Source organism: Passer domesticus, chromosome 3, assembly GCF_036417665.1.
Source record: "Passer domesticus isolate bPasDom1 chromosome 3, bPasDom1.hap1, whole genome shotgun sequence".
Classification (NCBI taxonomy): Eukaryota; Metazoa; Chordata; class Aves; order Passeriformes; family Passeridae; genus Passer; species Passer domesticus.
In genome coordinates, this window is record NC_087476.1 from 96219318 (window position 1) to 96232768 (window position 13451).

General features: G+C 45.3%; 1 protein-coding gene across 6 annotated transcripts in view; it reads left to right on the forward strand.

Annotated features, from left to right (window-relative positions):
* Positions 1-13451, forward strand: part of LOC135297212 (uncharacterized) — a 60017-nt gene that overhangs the window by 35936 nt on the left and 10630 nt on the right. For 2 of the 6 annotated variants that reach the window (XM_064414509.1, XM_064414508.1), the window contains exon 4: positions 7200-7253. The exons of 2 other annotated variants lie outside the window; for them this stretch is intronic. In XM_064414509.1, coding sequence (XP_064270579.1) covers positions 7200-7253 — 54 coding nt within the window. Of the gene's footprint in view, positions 1-7199; positions 7254-12650; positions 12754-13451 lie in introns of all 6 variants that reach the window. 2 more of the 6 variants (XR_010359255.1, XM_064414510.1) reach the window with 2 other exon arrangements.

A 13451-nucleotide genomic window follows, 5' to 3' on the forward strand; every position in this document is an offset into this window, starting at 1 on the left:
GATGGACTGAGGATAATTGTGGCAAAAAAAGCATGAATGACTAATTCAACAGAATATTTAACTAGAAATGACTTTCAGAAGAGTTAAGAGGCTTTTCAGGATGTTCCATACTATCACCACAGCTTAGTGTTTGGATGCTGGCGTTTGTTTTTGTAGGAGGGCACTGTTGGCCAAACCATTTGAGTTGGCCTGTATTTTAAAATGCTGTGAGGCCATTTAACTTCTGATGGAGAAGTCTGGAGACTGTGACTAATGATAATTGTAATTTAAAGCTATGCCTGAACTATAGCCTTCCTGTTGCTGTGCTGCTTCAGGGGCTGGGCAGGGAGCTTGTGTCTGTCTGGCACATGGATGCACTGGATAGTGGCTTTGTACCCCTGGGCCCAGACAGTGGGTGATCCCCTGGCACAGGGCATTCCTGGTGATGCAAATGCAGAGTACCCTCAGGTGCCTGCTAGGAAAGCTTGGCCCTCTGGTTTGTCTGCCAGTTTAAGTCATGTCTGCCTGGGAGCCTGAGCCTGGATGGGGGTTGGTGTCAGCTGGAGTTTCTTCAGCTTAAAAGCAGTAAGGAGGAGCCTGTCACTGTTTTTTCTGTACGGTTTTTGCACCGTAAAAACTAAGGGGGCTAAGAGGGCTAAGAGGTGATGCCCATGTCCTAGCAACACTTCTCAGTGCCAAGGAATTAAAAAAACCGAGTCCAAAATCAACCTACAAAGTAGCTTTTTATTTTTTTTTTTTTTTGACTGTTATTCTCCTAAACTCATTGGAACAGTAGACCTGGCTTTGTTCCTTGCAGAAAACTCATCTCTGTGTTGGCCAAAGGACAGAAGCCATGGCCCTCCTCCCTTGTGCCCTGCCACGCGGACATGAAGCACTGCTCTCCTGGGTGGAGGATTTCTCTAAAGCAGCGGGCTGGGGGCTGTGGTGATTAAGCCTGAAGGTGCACGGAGCTGTTGTGTTGGGAAAACACTGAAAGCTTCAGCCTTGCTACTGAACTGGGGCTGTGCTGGGCTTTCACATCTGGCCTGTGTAAGCACTGCCTTTGGGGGTGGCCGGTCCCCCTGCTTTATTTCGGCCTGTGCTCCAGAGAGGGCCTTGCAGGATCGCTGTTCTCCATGGGCAGCGGGAGGGAGGCTGCCGCTGGTTTGCCGGCGTGTGCCCTCCGGGATCAGCCGTGGGCCTGCGGCCCCGGTGCCGTCCCGGTGCCGTGCCGTGGGACGGAGGTGGGGCCCGGTCAAGCAGAGGCCTACAGCCACAGCGTGCTGCACAATGGCCACTTTGTGCAGCGCCCTGACCTCATCTGCCCACTGCAGATGCTGCAGCTGCACCCTGCCCTGCCTTAACCCTCTGCAGCTCTCCCTGCCCAGCAGCGCTGGGATAGAGACCAGGCTTGCAGCAGCAGGGCAAAGCTGTTCCTCCTGGCCCAAACCTGGCGCTGAGGGCTGCTAGGAAATGAGATGGGGCAGGCTCTTTGCTCTGAAATGCCTTCCCAGGGCAGGAAGGAGGGCCACAGGGCTGTGCTTCCCTGGCTGGCTCACTGGGTGTGATGGGATTGGTGTCGGGCTGGAGCTCACATGTAAGCATTGCCTCTGCACCAGCATCCACTTCACCTTTCTTATTGAGGCCCCTTCAGCCCTCTGCCTAATGGGCCATGGAGCTGCCTCCCTGCCTTGCTGCGAAGAGATTTTCTCTGTGCATGTTGCATCACTGGGCATGGTTTTTCCCTTTTCAGCAGCCCTCTGCTGTGGCTTTGAGTGCAATTTCTCCTCGCACTGTACTGTTTCTTCTTTCAGTTCTTTTTTTTTTTTTTTTTAAGCAAACACAGCAAGCAACATCATGGGTTTGTTTGTTTCTGTGCTAGACTTTCAAGCTTGGTCTGCCTTCTTGTTCCTGGAAGACTCTGGACAACTGGGAAGCTGGCTGGTAGAATTAGCAGCATAAAAGTAAAACAGGGGTAATGGAGGCTTTTTCTGAAAATTTGGACTGTTTAAACTTTGTATCCTGTCAAAAGCCTTAAGATGTTAACAAGAAACAGGAATGTCCATACCTTTAAAGTGCACTTGTCCTGTGGAGGGTCATTAGCAAAACTAAAAAAGGCAGACTTCTGGTCTGCTTGATGTTCTTTGGAAAGTCTGATCTTTGAGGAATACAGATTTTTTTTTTTTTTAACTTTGAAATCTATTTCATTAAGCAAGTGAAAATCCCTCCAAAATCCCTGTAACAGGCTGATTGTATATCAGTATGTAGCATTTGATGAAGTGTGTCATTAGATGATGGGTTATATTGAGAAACTGAGAGTCCCTGTGCTCTTTTGCTTGAAATAGGCTAAACTAGTCTGAGGAAACCAGTAGTAGTTAAACTGCGTCCAACTCTGGACAGGCCTCTAAGTTTAGAACTGTGACCAGATAATAAAAGAAATAATAGCAATTAACACCCCTGCCCCCCACAAACTAATGGACAAAAGAGTTGTTCTGTCTTGTGGAGGTAGTGAAAATGAAACTATTCTAAAACCAGAATTGTGTATATAAAAAGCAGATGTAAGATGAAAAGTGTTTATTAATATCTATTATTGTAAAATATTTTGCATTGTATGCTGGTTTAAGAGTTTGTTCAAACTCTTAAACATTTGAAAATTAATTGTGATGCCTGTCTTTAAACTGTGCATTGACAGAGTTTTAAATACTTAGTTTTGAACTGTTGCAGCAGTGTGACATAAATTCATTCTTCCTGGGGATATCAGTATTCCTAGAGTGATCTTGCATTAAGAATGCCTGTATTTTGATTGTTAATGTATATTACAGTCATCTGGGTGGTGCAGTTTGTATAGAATAGCTCTGTGGTAGTTTTTGTGCATAAGCAAATGCAGGCATCCACCATTTCCTTCTGGGTTAGTTCAGAACTGCTTAAGTCAGTGTTGGAGGACTTGGAGCACTGCTGCTTAATCAGTTGGAGGTATTTCCTGAAGCAAGGCTGGACTGGAGAGCTGTGCTCCAAGAGAAGCAGGACTAGTGGCTCATCTCTGCTCTAATGGGTGTATTTTGATGTGGCAGTGATGTGCAGCAGAGCCACACACGTGGCAGATCAGGGGTTTGTGACATTTTATTTGGTGAATATGTGATTCTGTTCCTTCCAGTCCCTGTAACTCTCTTTTGAGTCTAGGTTCAGGACTGACAGAGTCTCTGGGTTATGAGCAGGAGGTGAGATTGGTGGGCGGGTTCTTGAGCTGAACTGATTCTGCTGCTTTCTGGAGGATTAACCCTGAAGTGTTTCAATTTAGCTTTGCTTTGAGAGTGAGGCATAACTCTTGTGTCCTCAAAAAGGCTTTAACATTTCCTTAGTCATGGCCATTTCCTCCTTTTAGTAGAAGTCACAGTAGATAGCAAAATAAACTTCCCTTCATGCAAATAATAGTGTTTCCAAGCTGTATTTTTTCAGCTCTGATGCTAGCAGTTCTGTCAGGGACCAGCAGGAAGGACTTTTTAATTGAAATAGGGACACTGCCTCTTTTTCTTCCATTCCATTTTCTGCAGGTGGAAGAAAGTTTTGGAAACCATCTCCTATGGTTTTATTCTCAGCTCTGCTACTAATATCCTCCATGACCTTTGACAAATCTCTGGTCTGCTCATTGTCATAACTCCCAGACAATAGCTTGAGGAAATAAAACTGCGCTTTCACATTGGTGTAGTAGTTAGGAATGATCCCAGGGTTACTAAATTGAATATGTCACCTTTCTTATAGGCCGTTTCCCCTGCTTTAGGCTACTGCAAGCCAAATAAATGTTATTTCAGCTCTGCCTTGTGTCTGTGTAAATAGGAGTTAATGAGTTGCTGCATCTCATGGTTGGCTTGTGACGTGGAGGTCTCCAGAGGGAGGATGAGGAGAGGCTGCCGTGGAAAGTCCCTGGCTGTTGCTAGGCAGCACTGCATTTTAGCTTCCCTGTCCGAAAGTCTGCGCTCAGGTTTGGCCAGAAAAGGGAAGACTGAGGGATGGAAAACCATTCAAAGATGGCTTGATTTACTTTTTCTAAAGCGTGGCTCTACTGTGCTGGGTGCAGAAAGAGTGTGACTGCAAGTGATGTGGAAGCAATTTGATTAAATAGAATAACATTTGATAACTTGCCTTCTATGTATTCATTCTCAGCTGCAGGATAATGTGGCTGGCTTGCTCTCTTTCTCCAGCTCTCTGTTTCAGATTTTATTATGATGTGGGATCTGGAAGCTGTGAGAGTGCAGCAGAAGTGGTCTTGCTCTGCATTCAAAGTGGAAATAAGAGAGCTCCAGGGAGCTTCATATGCTGAGTTTTATGCTCCAGTTTCACAGTCTGTGGATGCAGGGATGTCATGTTTTTATTTTTCTACTTTGTTCCTGGCGTTCCTCTTGATGAACTAAGAGGAAACACAAGAGGACCAAAAATTGTGTAGGGTGTCTTGCTCTTGCTGCACAATGAGACCTTTTGCAAATGTAGCAGTAGCATAGCTAGAGGTAAGATTCTCGTACAATTAAAGCTTATCACAATAGCATCACTAAAAGAGCACTTCTGTTTTCTACCAGAAGAGTAGGACTTGGAATACAGCTGAGCACTTGAATTTCTCTTGGAAGAGTCTGTCTGGTTGTCCCATCTACCTACAGGCTAGCTCAAACCTTTCATTCACTCTTTAGTGTCATCTTGTAGTTTCTGTCTCTGTTGGTCCTCCCTATATGTTTTAATATAAGGCCAGGATGGATAGATATCTTGCTGCCTCTGCTGATTTTACTTGGGAAATAATGTCTTTTGTTGCACCATTATGAAGTCCTTGGGGGACCTCTGGGTGTGACCACGCTAGTCATTTCATCCCACTGGACTGTACTGAAAGGTGTTTTACTTGCTCCTTGGCCAGCAGAGCTCTGTTTTTCCCCTTTCAGGAGAGGTGCTGCTCCTGAGGCAATGTAGAAATTTGTGTCACAGCTCACTTCATCCTGGGTGTTCAGCCAAGTACCACTATAAAGCTCAGCTTTACAGTAGCCTCAGGAAGCTGAGGGTCTCACTCGAAGTCAAAAAGCTTGTAGTCAATATGGGATGCAGCAGGGTTGTGTTCTGCTCCAAAAGCATTCTTCCCCTAAAGGACAGGGCTTAAAATCATGAGTCCTTATTCTAATTTTCATTGCTCAACCTGACTTTGTCTTGCACATTTTATCTCACCTGTGGGCTTGAGCTATCTAGCCTACCCTTCCTCATCCCACCAGCCAACATTTCACAGCACCTGGAAGAAAAACTTAAGGGGAGACCAAAACTTTGCAAGACCTCACAGCTCCTTACTTTGCCCTTCCTTGCACCCTGGGTTTTGTCAGTCCTACCAAGGTCTCCTTCCTTCTCAAAAGGAAGGGGGCCTTAAAAAAGGCAGTGACCTCACAATAAATACCAACCTTACCCTAGTGCCTTGCAGCCTGGCTGGGAGCTGAGTCCTGCAATATTTTATATGAATTCCCAGGATTACTTTTTTAGTTGGACAGCTGTGGTCTGGGCTGGTTCAGTTCAGCAGTTCCCTTTGTCTCCTGACTGGTTTGTGCAAAAAACTGTTGGTTCCTTTTGGGTTAGAAACCTTGGAGCTGTGCTGCGAGGTCAAACCTGGGATCAGAGCAGTCAGGCATGGCTACTCTTGAATAATGGAGACAGCAATAGGATTCACCTGCTAAAGGATTAACAGAAAAAGCTCAAAATCCTTGCAGCACTTCCCTTCTTCCCCCATGCATGCTTGGATGGTAAAATACACTATCCTTGAGCCCCAAACTATTCATGTGAAAGTTTCAAAATGGGACGAGTGTGTGCCAAGTTCTGGATTTTAGATCAAAGAGGCTGATGTGCTTAGAAATGCTGGGTGGATCTCTAACTCCCTCTCCAAGTTTTGGGCAGTAATGTGGATTGGGACTGCAAAGACGTGCTTATGGGACGTAGAGTGACAGAGTGGTGGAGGAATGGGACTATTTCCCACCTCCCAGCAGTACTTTCTACTGGAAAAATAATAAATACTTTCATTTAAGCACTGACTTCAGTTTTGGGGTGGTGTTTTTTCTTCTGAATTTTTTTGGATGTTGTTTGTATATTTTGGATTTTTTTAGCTTTTTTAGTTTCCAAGCTTCCCTGTACTGTATTGCTTTTTATCTTGCTTTGTGCTAGAGAAAGCAGAAGGATAACAAACAAAAAGAAAATAGAAAGGTCTCACTATTTACCACTCATATTGGTAAAATGTTGGGATGTGTTTCTGCAGCCTTTAAGAGCTTCATCTGAAAAACACTTCAGTTGCTTTGTAAAAGCATGTGATTGTGGGGAGTGTTTTCCCATACTTCACACAGCTTTCCAACTGGAGAAGTGTTGAAAACAAAAGTGAGGAAAATCTTTTATTTCTTTCAAAAGCTGGTGGAGAAGATTCTTCCTGATGTGCCTCCCTCACCAGGTTTTTCAGTATGAAAAATGCAGTTAAAGTATTTTTTAATGAAAGAACTCTTCTCTTGAAGATTTGTTTTTCCACTTGGGAGTTGTTCTGTGACAATTTTTTGAGGGGAAAGAATGATTTTATTTACTTGCCAGCTTTCAAAACACTGCCTCAGAACTGGGATAGAACTTCAACTCACCTGTTTATTTCTGTATTTTCCCAGAATAATTGTTGGTTCAAGTATATCCTCTTTGCTAAGTTGTGTGGTTCATGTTATGACAACTTTTATGACTCTTGTAATGTATGGCAAAGAGATTTAGAACTGCAGGCAGGTGCTTTTGCCTTGTTTTTTTTTTATTCTAAATAAAGAAGCATAAGGAAAATATCTGTTTAATAATGGGAACATACACATTTACATGAAATACATCTTTTTTTTCCTTTGTAAAGGAAGATAAATTCACTTGCTTCAGGGCAAAGTTTAACCACTAATTGATGGAAATTAAGAAGATATTTCCTTTCAGGCAGTTGTTCTGTCTTTTTCCTTGTGAAATTTCTTGTATGTTCTTTCAAAACCTAGGCCAGAGGACTCTGTGGAGGCTGTGAGACAGTCTCAGATTAGGTTGATTTACTTGCTGGCCACCTTTGGTAATTCTTAATCTTTCATATCCCACTTAAACATCCATCCACCTTGTTTTAATGCAGTGTTGATTAAAAGGGACTCCTTACAATATCCCTCTTTCTGTTCATTCATGCTATTTCTACTAATCTCTGGATTCTACTTCTCTTTCAGAAGATGCTGCTCAAGAAGAATTGTGGAGCGAAGACTAGAGTAATTAAAATTCGTGTAAGTTGCCCTTTTCTGGTGCAGTTCCTTCTTCTTTCCACATATACCTAATGTGGTGATTCTCACTGAGCATCTGTGTCCAGAAGATGATTTCTGGAGATTTCTTGTGGCTTGATCAGCTGCATAACAAAAGTTGCTAGTGTGGAGTATAGAAGGTAGTTGCAGTTTAGGTTAGATGCTGACAAGGCTAATAATACATTGTCTTTTCCATTTTGGAGACCATGGTTTCAAAGCTTCCTTGCTCTCAAAGTCTACATCCCATGCTGTGAGCTCATACAGCATAGCTGTCTGGTGGGGTGTCATTTGGATCCCTCACCAAGTGGTGCTTGGTAGGGGTGAGAGGTCTGGTAGGTAGCTGGGGAAAAGGGACTGTACCTGCATTGTGTGCTGGTGTTTGCAGAGCCAGATGGGATATGGGACTGGGTGATGACAGGTAGGAGCTACATTGCTTGGGTGGCTTTTTAGCTGGGATGAAGCTGCAGTGTCCTGAGTCTCTCCATGCTTGGCAGCCTGTATCCCTATCAGATATGCTCAAGGCTCGTCCTTGTAGATTTTGTTACCTGCACCTCTGAGAGTTTTCTTTAGCAGCACATTCCTGGACTCATCAGCCACCCCTGCTTCCTCTATGGGTACCTTGTATTTCGTTTGGTCAGTGCTGTATGGTCGTGTGGGAGATGTATCCTGGGCTGAATCAAAGAGAAGTGGGACAAGAAGGTTGAGGGAGGTGATTCTCCCCTTCTGCTCTGGTGAGACCCACCTGGCGTGCTACATCCAGCTCTGGAGTCCCTGAACTAAGAGAGACCTGTAACTGTGGGAGCAAGTCCAGAGGAGGGCTATGAAATTGTTAAGAGGACTGCCGCACCTTCCCTACAAAGACAGGCTGACAGAGCAGGGGTGCTCTGCCTGGAGAAAATAAGGCTCCTAGGAGATCTTGTACCACCTTCCAGTAGCTAAAGGGGGCTGTGAGTGAGCTGGAGAGGGACTTTTCACAGGAGTGTGTAGCAACAGAACAAGGGGGAATGGCTTTAAGCTGAAGGACAGTAGATTTAGATTAAATTTTGTGAGGAGATTCTTTACAGTGAAGGTGATGGATGAACTGGAACAGGTTGCCCAGAGAAGTTGTGGCTGCCTCATCCCTGGAAGAAGAATTGTGGTCAGGTTGGATGGGGTTCTGAGCAACTTGGTCTAGTAGAAGGTGTCCTTGTCATGGCAGGGGCGTTAGAACTAGATGAACTTGAAGGTCTCCTACAACCAAAAACATTCTAAGATTCTGTTTATTTGTGACCTTGCATGTTGTCACCAAAGCAGGTGTACCTCAGTCCACATGATCCTCTATGTTTGTGATACACAGGCAAAAATAGATTAGGGGGAAGAAAACAAATATCCTTCATGATGAAGCTGCTCTTTTCACTGCAGCATCTTTTATAGCCTTGCAAGAGGGATAAATGACAGACCAGGAGCCTTTCAAGGTTTTTACCTTGCCCAGCAGGCAACAGGAATGCTGCCTTTGTGTACCCAGCAGTGCTGCAGTTGGTAAGCATGCTGTTGGATGTCCTTGCCCATCACTGCTCTGGAAATGAATTTGGTATCTGAGAGGAGGAGGAGCAGGTAGAGCTGACTAGAGCCTGGTGCACAGCTGGGGGTGGTATTTTTCTGACTTCTCAAACACCTTCTGTCAGGGCTCTTCAGTCCTGTCTTCCAGCAGCCCCACAGTGACCCAGTACTTCTGATTGCACAATTAATCTTGATCTCTTATGTGCTTTCATGTGCTTCTGCCTGGATTGTTTTCAATATAGCCATGTCCTTCTGTGCCCCACAAGCTCTCCCCAGGCTGTGCCTGTCCTTCAGACCTGCCAGCTGTCTAATCCTGCTGCAATGCTTTAGCACATCTTGTTTATCACCTTCCTTTATGCTGCCCTGTGCTCTTTCACTGGGTTTTTTCTGGGTGTCTGTCCCTGGACACCAGCTATTTCCAGCAGTGCTTGGTGATGGTTCTCTAGTCCCTTGGGTTTCAGTGATGCTTCAGTGAGGTGGTTTCCTGACACCTTAAGCTCATTATTGTGGCTTACTATTGTGCCCCTGGAGAATCTGAAAGGAGAATGATCCCTTTGCTTCTTGAGCCCACGTCAGCTTGCAGTAAAATAAACAGCAGAAACTGAGAGCACACTTTTCTGACAGATTGCACAAAATCCACTCTTCTCTGGCCAGCCTTGCCAAGCTGGGACAGTGCCTCTACACCTGAGGCACTTGTGGCTTCCATGATAATAGCATGTGATACTTCACAGCCTCTTGCTGGTCTGTTGTGGTGGCAGAGCTGTTAAGTAAAGGTGCATTTTTGCCTCTATTTTTCAAGGGATTGTGAATGCCCACTTTTGTGTACCCAGCTGAGAAAGGAAGCAGCAGGTCCCTGGCAGAACTCTTTGCTGAAGTGCCTCAGCTCTGGAAACAGCTGAGAGAGATCAATACTTCTGAAAAACAGTGCTGTGCTCTCATCACATAAAGGGAAACCTCAGTCCAGCCAGCAGGACATGCTTGGCATGGTGTTCCTTCTCAGTGTTGCCCAGCAGCCAAAGAAGAGGTAATGGGCACAAGTAGAAATGTAAGATATTCAGGTTGCCCAGAGAAATAATGGAATCTCTGTCCATGGAAAGAGCCACTCTGTGCCAGGATGCAGTCCTGGGCAACAGGCTCCTGCTGACCCTGCTCAGAGGAGGGGGTTTGAACTCAGCTATCTCGAGAGCAACCTCAACCCTTCTGTGATTTCTGGATCTTGTCCAGCATTCAGTAGTGGAGTCAGAGCACACTAGGTACCTAAGTTCTATTGGAAGGGCTATTCTAAGGCCCTGCTGAATGTGGCATTTTGCCAAGAGTGATAGGAGGCAAGGTGAGAGGCTTGACTTTCTATTGCTGAGGGTCTGGTGGCACAGATTCATTGTTGGAACTTGTCCATTATGCTGAGGGTAGAAGAAATGAAGACAGATCTCATAGTGATGGGTTGATGAGTTGTCACAGGAGGAACCAGGCAGCTGTCTGTGTGTCTGAACAGGAAACATCACCATGTGAACCACTTTGCTTGTGGCACTGAGGCACAAGTGTTCCTGGTTCAGCTCAGGTAGTCTCTTTCTGAACTGAGATGGTCACAGATACCCAGACAGTGTACAGCTGGATGAACAGGCAGTGAGTGAACTGATCTGAAGAGCAGGCAGGATGTCTAGTGGCTTGTGCCAGGGATTTGAAGCAAGGATCCCTGCATTCTCCCTTCAGTTTTCCTGCTGCTGAATAACTTGTAGGAGAAAGGATTGTGCTTATTCCATCTTGTGTGAGGGCAATGATGACAGTGACTTTGTAATGTCATCAGTGAAGCATTTTCATCCTGTTCTTGCTGAGATCAGTATCTCATGTGGTTGTGATATGATGCCTGCTTTTAAAAATCCCTCCTCCTGGCTGATACTGCAGTTGCTTTGACATCTTGGTGCTTTGTTGTGTGACAGGGTGCAAGGTGTTGTTTTCTCACGCATCATTATGGCTGTTCCTTCCTCTGTCATCTGCTGGAAGAGTCTCCCATGGGAAGGTGAGATGGAAGGGCAGTGTCTTTGCCCTCTGGCATGGAAACACAGCTACAGCCTTTGGAAATGTTTGTGGTCCTTCGTAGTCTTTCCTAAGCAGATGACCTGCTGCTGTTTAGCAGGTTTTGCTGCTGCTTTAACACTAAGGTGTCACCTTGTTTCCTGTGCTTAAGTTTCCCAAGGGCCAGCTCAGGTGTGATCAGCTACAGCTTTTCCACTCAGTCAGTGGTTCTTAAGTCGGATGATGGGATAGTGATGTGACTACTCTAGGAACCTAACAGTTATGGAAGAGAGTTTGATAACCTTTTCTAATGTGCAGCTGCTCAGTTTGAAATGTTTTCAGGAATAGCAGCTGTGAGAGGTGGCAGCCTACAGTGAAGAGCAAATAATATTAGAAAGAAACAAATCTTGCTTCTGTTCCCACCCAGTAAAGGATAATGGAACAGAAGAATCATCCCCTGAGGGCAAGTGAGCAGAGATAGATTAGAGGTGAACTATGGATTTGTACGTAAAAGGTAAATGTAGCAAAGTGCATGCCACTGCAAGGTTGGGGCAGATATTGCCCTGTGTGCATGTGGCATGTGAGCTGGGCAGTGTGAGTGTACAGACCTGTCCCTGGTGCCCCACAGTGTCAGCCAGTGTCATGTCTGCAAGGCGCTGGAAGTGGGAGAGGGGCACACACATGTTGTGGGTGTTTTGGTGTCCGAGTGCATTTGTGTAGTGAGGTGTGTTTTGCAATGGACACAATTCCTCAGCGCTGGAAGGAGGATGACTGGGTGACCGTGTGCTCATGGGGGGTAACTCTGCCCTAGACCAGGCTTGGCCAGCTCTGAATGCAGAGACCTGTCTTCCAGTGTATCTGTAATACCAACTGTCTTCAATTTTCCAGGCCATCTTGGGATGAGGGTTAAAAGTCTGTCATTCATTCCTGGTTTTATTCTTCCTTGACAAACTTCTGCATGCAGTCTCTGAATGGAGCTGAGCTTGTCTTAATGGCAGTAAGTGGGTAAAAGACACCCAGGGGCTTACCAGTTGTGTCTCAAGGATCTTGTTGGGGCTAGCAGAAAGGAAGGAAGAATTTCAAGGCCAATCTGATAACCTGGTTGATCAGAGAGATGTTTTCTGCTATGTAAAAATAAGAATTTTAAATCGGAACATAAACCTCTTGTGCTCTTGCCTTGATCTTATCAATGTTGAGAACGCCCTCTGCTTGGACAGGGGCCACATCCCTGGAATGACTTCCCTGTCTCTTATCTCTTACTCTGCATCCTAAAAGGCCACATGCTGGCTTTTCTTCTTCTAAAACAAGGGACCTTTTCAGCTTGGAGCTGAACAGGAGTTATGCTGGCCAGAGCCTTCTGAGCAGATGCCTGAGCTGTTCACAAGTGCAAGGCATACCAGGTGACAGAGCAGTATTGGTGCAAACCTCTTGTTCTGGCTGTGCAGCACTAAGTAAAGATTTCTAAAAAATCAGAAGGTTCAGTGTGTGTATACATACACACACACACGTGTATATATATATGTATGTGTGTGTATATATAGATATAAAACCACTGATGCTGCTACTTCCATCACAGGCTCCCAAGGAGCTGTGCAAGCATTTAGCATTGGATGCGTATAAATATGCAGATAAATGCCATGATTGCAATTTCAGAGTGAGTTACACTGAGAAACAAGCAGAAGGTGTAACTCCTCTGAAGAGAGATAGGGTGACGAGAACTTTAGGCCATGTGTCCTTATTCATACCACATAATGAATGTAAACACCTAGGGTATCTCAGGCAGCAGAAATCCCAAACTGCAGCTTACAAACAGTTTCTCAAACTTTCCAGGTTGTTTCTGGTGTGTGACTGACTGTCTAAACCTGACCCTGAACTTAGAAGCAATGACAGAGGCTTGCCTCCCTGGCCAGTCATAGCCTTGGATTACTTTATGGTGAGAAGCCCCTCATGGAGACTTTGGTGTTCCATTTTCCCCTGTGGTGTCTTGGCTCCAGTTGATGAGCAAGCCTCTGCTGAGCAAAATGGAGAAGGCCTTCTGCTAAGTGGGAGCATGAATATCACTTTGGGTATCCTGCACTCCTCCCAGCCCAGCCACTGAACTGCCTGCTGAAGATGATGGTCCGGGAGAGCACCAGCCCTTGTTCTGAATAATTCCTGACAAAAGACTTTGTCTAGAGTTTCCTCAGTGTGGGGAAGGGTCCTGTCTTGCCAAGGGGGGAATGCCTCTGTCTGTTAAAAACTACTCCAAATACCTGACTTTTACAAGATTTCATGGCAAAGGCTAACCAGCCCTTAGCCTGCCCATAGTAGGTAGAAGTGGGACTGTCATGTCTCTCTTCCGTTTCTGTAAGGATGAGAACTTCTATTGCTTCTTGCTTTTGATAAATGTCTCCCATGTATGCCTTCGCACCTGTTGAATCATGTAAGTGCCCACAGAACAGACCTTGTGGAATAACCAAGAGCTTTGTAATCCACACAGCACCATGAAAGTAGCAAGTGGCTGGTGAGTGAGGTGGCTGACTTCCTATTTTCAGCACTGTTCCTGCTTTGTGGTCTGATGTGGGTTGTGGGTCTCTTTTAAGAACATGGGGAGGTGGGGAGTGGTAGAAATAAGGTGCAGCCCAGCTGCTT